We start from the raw sequence: 2,179 nt of genomic DNA on the forward strand, positions 1-2,179 counted from the left end.
CACGTCAACAGAAATTAATGGAAACGAACACTTTGATACTTCTAAAGCAGAGGTTCTCAAAGTGTGGGGCGTGACCCCCCAGGGGGGCGCAAAAGCTTTATAGGGGGGGCGCAAGACAATTTTAAAAATCAACATTGCATTGGTAGAAAAAATTAAAGAAATTGTGAAATGTCCGTAATAATAATCGCGTTTTGCATTGTATACAATTCGGTATATTTATACATCACATACAGGCAGCAACAATCAACACGAGCCATTATCTATAAAAGGTTTGTTGTTTCATCGATAAACCATTATTGTCCGTCATTCTATTTTTAAACATTCGCAATTCTACGTGTTCAACTTTGACAAGGTTGCGATAGTATAACGTTGTCAGTTCGATATCGTGTTTGCTCCCTAGTGCGTGTGAGTACGTCTGTGTGAATACGTTTTGTTTAATTCTATTATTCTGGTATTAGACCTACTTGTTATTCGTAGTACGCGGAGTAGTACGTTTAATAATGAAGAGATTTTTGATAATTGATCAAACTAGTGCTTCAACATCAAGCAGCAGTAATAAAATTATGAGGGCTGATGTCAGTAATGTAAACACCAAACCAGCCGCCAGTACTTCAGGCCCAGTGTCGAATTCAAAATCTACAAAATTAAGAAGGTATGACAAAAACTATTTATCTCTCGGATTTACTAAAACTACGATAAATGGTGAAGAACGGCCTCAGTGTGTAGTATGTTTAACTGTATTAGCATCTGATAGTATGAAACCTAATAAATTAAGGAGGCATTTAGAAACAAAACATGCTGAACTAGTTAACAAACCTAAGGAATTTTTTGCTCGGAAGTGTAGCAGCTTTCAATCTACTCAACAGACATTTAAAAAAATGACAACTGTGCCTTCCAAAGCTCTTTTAGCGTCTTTTAAGGTTGCTCATAGAATTACCAAATGCAAAAAGCCACACACAGTAGGTGAAACTCTTATGTTCTCGCTGGTAATGCAGCTGTTGATATTGTTTCTACAATGTTCGGAGACAATTTGGCTCAACAACTAAAATCCATACCTCTTTCCAATGACACTGTGTCTCGGCGAATATCAGATATTTCGGAAGATCTCAATGAACAATTATTTGAAAAACTAAAAAATAACGTTTTTGGCCTTCAAGTTGATGAAGCGACTGATAAACATAGGCAATCTTATTTATTGGCTTATGTTAGATTTATTGATGATAAGGATATAAGAGAAGAAATACTTTTTTGTGAGCCCTTAACCACTAATGCTACTGGGAAGTGTATTTTTGATATTATTGACAATTTTTTTAAACAACATGATATGCAATGGCAAAAATGCGTTGGTTTGTACACGGATGGAGCCAGGGCTATGGCAGGCCAGTACAATGGGCTTCAAGGTTTGGTTAAAGCTGTTGCCCCAAACATTAAATGGACCCATTGCATCATTCATAGAGAGGCTCTAGCTTCAAAAGATTTGAGCCCCAGCCTAAATGAAATTCTTCAAACTGTCGTTAAAACAGTAAATTTAATAAAAGCACAGCCACTACAGTCAAGGTTGTTTAAAGTTTTGTGTGAAGAAATGGGCTCGGAGCATACAGCACTGCTATTCCACTCCGAAGCTCGGTGGCTATCTCGGGGAAATGTTTAAATAGAATATTTGAACTTAGAAATGAAGTATTTATGTTTTTAAGAGATTGCAAAAAACCTTCAGCAGAGTTGTTCTGCGATACACAGTTCCTTATGAAGCTAGCATACCTTACGGATATTTTTTCGAAAATATATGTGTTGAATAAATCTCTGCAAAAAGAAAAAGCCAATATTCTTATTTGGGAAGAAAAGATACAAGGCTTCATTAAAAAGTTGTCACTGTGTGAGGCTGCTTTGAAAACACCCGACCTAACTGTTTTTCCAACGTTATTAAACATGGTGCAAGAAGTTGAGTGTGAGGAAATTCCTCAAGAACTAACGGCATGTTTTGTAAATCATCTGTCAACTTTAAAAGAAAAATTTAAAGAATACTTTTATGAAGACCTGCAACCATTTCTTTGGGTAAAACAACCATTTCAACCGCTGAAGGAAAGTAGTTCGTTGAATTTGAAAGAACAAGAACAGCTCATCGATCTTCAATGTGATGAGTTTTTGAAAGCTACATTTGAAAAAGACAACTCTTTAACAA

The 2,179-nt window shown here is 36.1% G+C and overlaps 1 protein-coding gene across 1 annotated transcript; it reads left to right on the forward strand.

The window, feature by feature from the left end:
- Positions 1-500: 500 nt before the first annotated feature.
- On the forward strand, positions 501-1,651 carry LOC114124201 (zinc finger BED domain-containing protein 5-like). Its single transcript, XM_050209239.1, has 2 exons — positions 501-942; positions 996-1,651. Exons 1-2 carry the CDS (start codon positions 501-503, stop codon positions 1,649-1,651), a joined length of 1,098 nt encoding a protein of 365 aa, XP_050065196.1.
- Positions 1,652-2,179: the final 528 nt, after the last annotated feature.

This window comes from Aphis gossypii, unplaced genomic scaffold (assembly GCF_020184175.1).
Source record: "Aphis gossypii isolate Hap1 unplaced genomic scaffold, ASM2018417v2 Contig00434, whole genome shotgun sequence".
In the NCBI taxonomy this organism is placed as follows: Eukaryota; Metazoa; Arthropoda; class Insecta; order Hemiptera; family Aphididae; genus Aphis; species Aphis gossypii.

Bases quoted from the DNA above. Each gene is read 5' to 3' on its own strand.
- LOC114124201 (XM_050209239.1), top strand. From the start codon at position 501: ATGAAGAGATTTTTGATAATTGATCAAACTAGTGCTTCAACATCAAGC. The intron at 943-995 runs GCAAAAAGCCAC...CTGGTAATGCAG, and splicing joins TGCTCATAGAATTACCAAAT to CTGTTGATATTGTTTCTACA.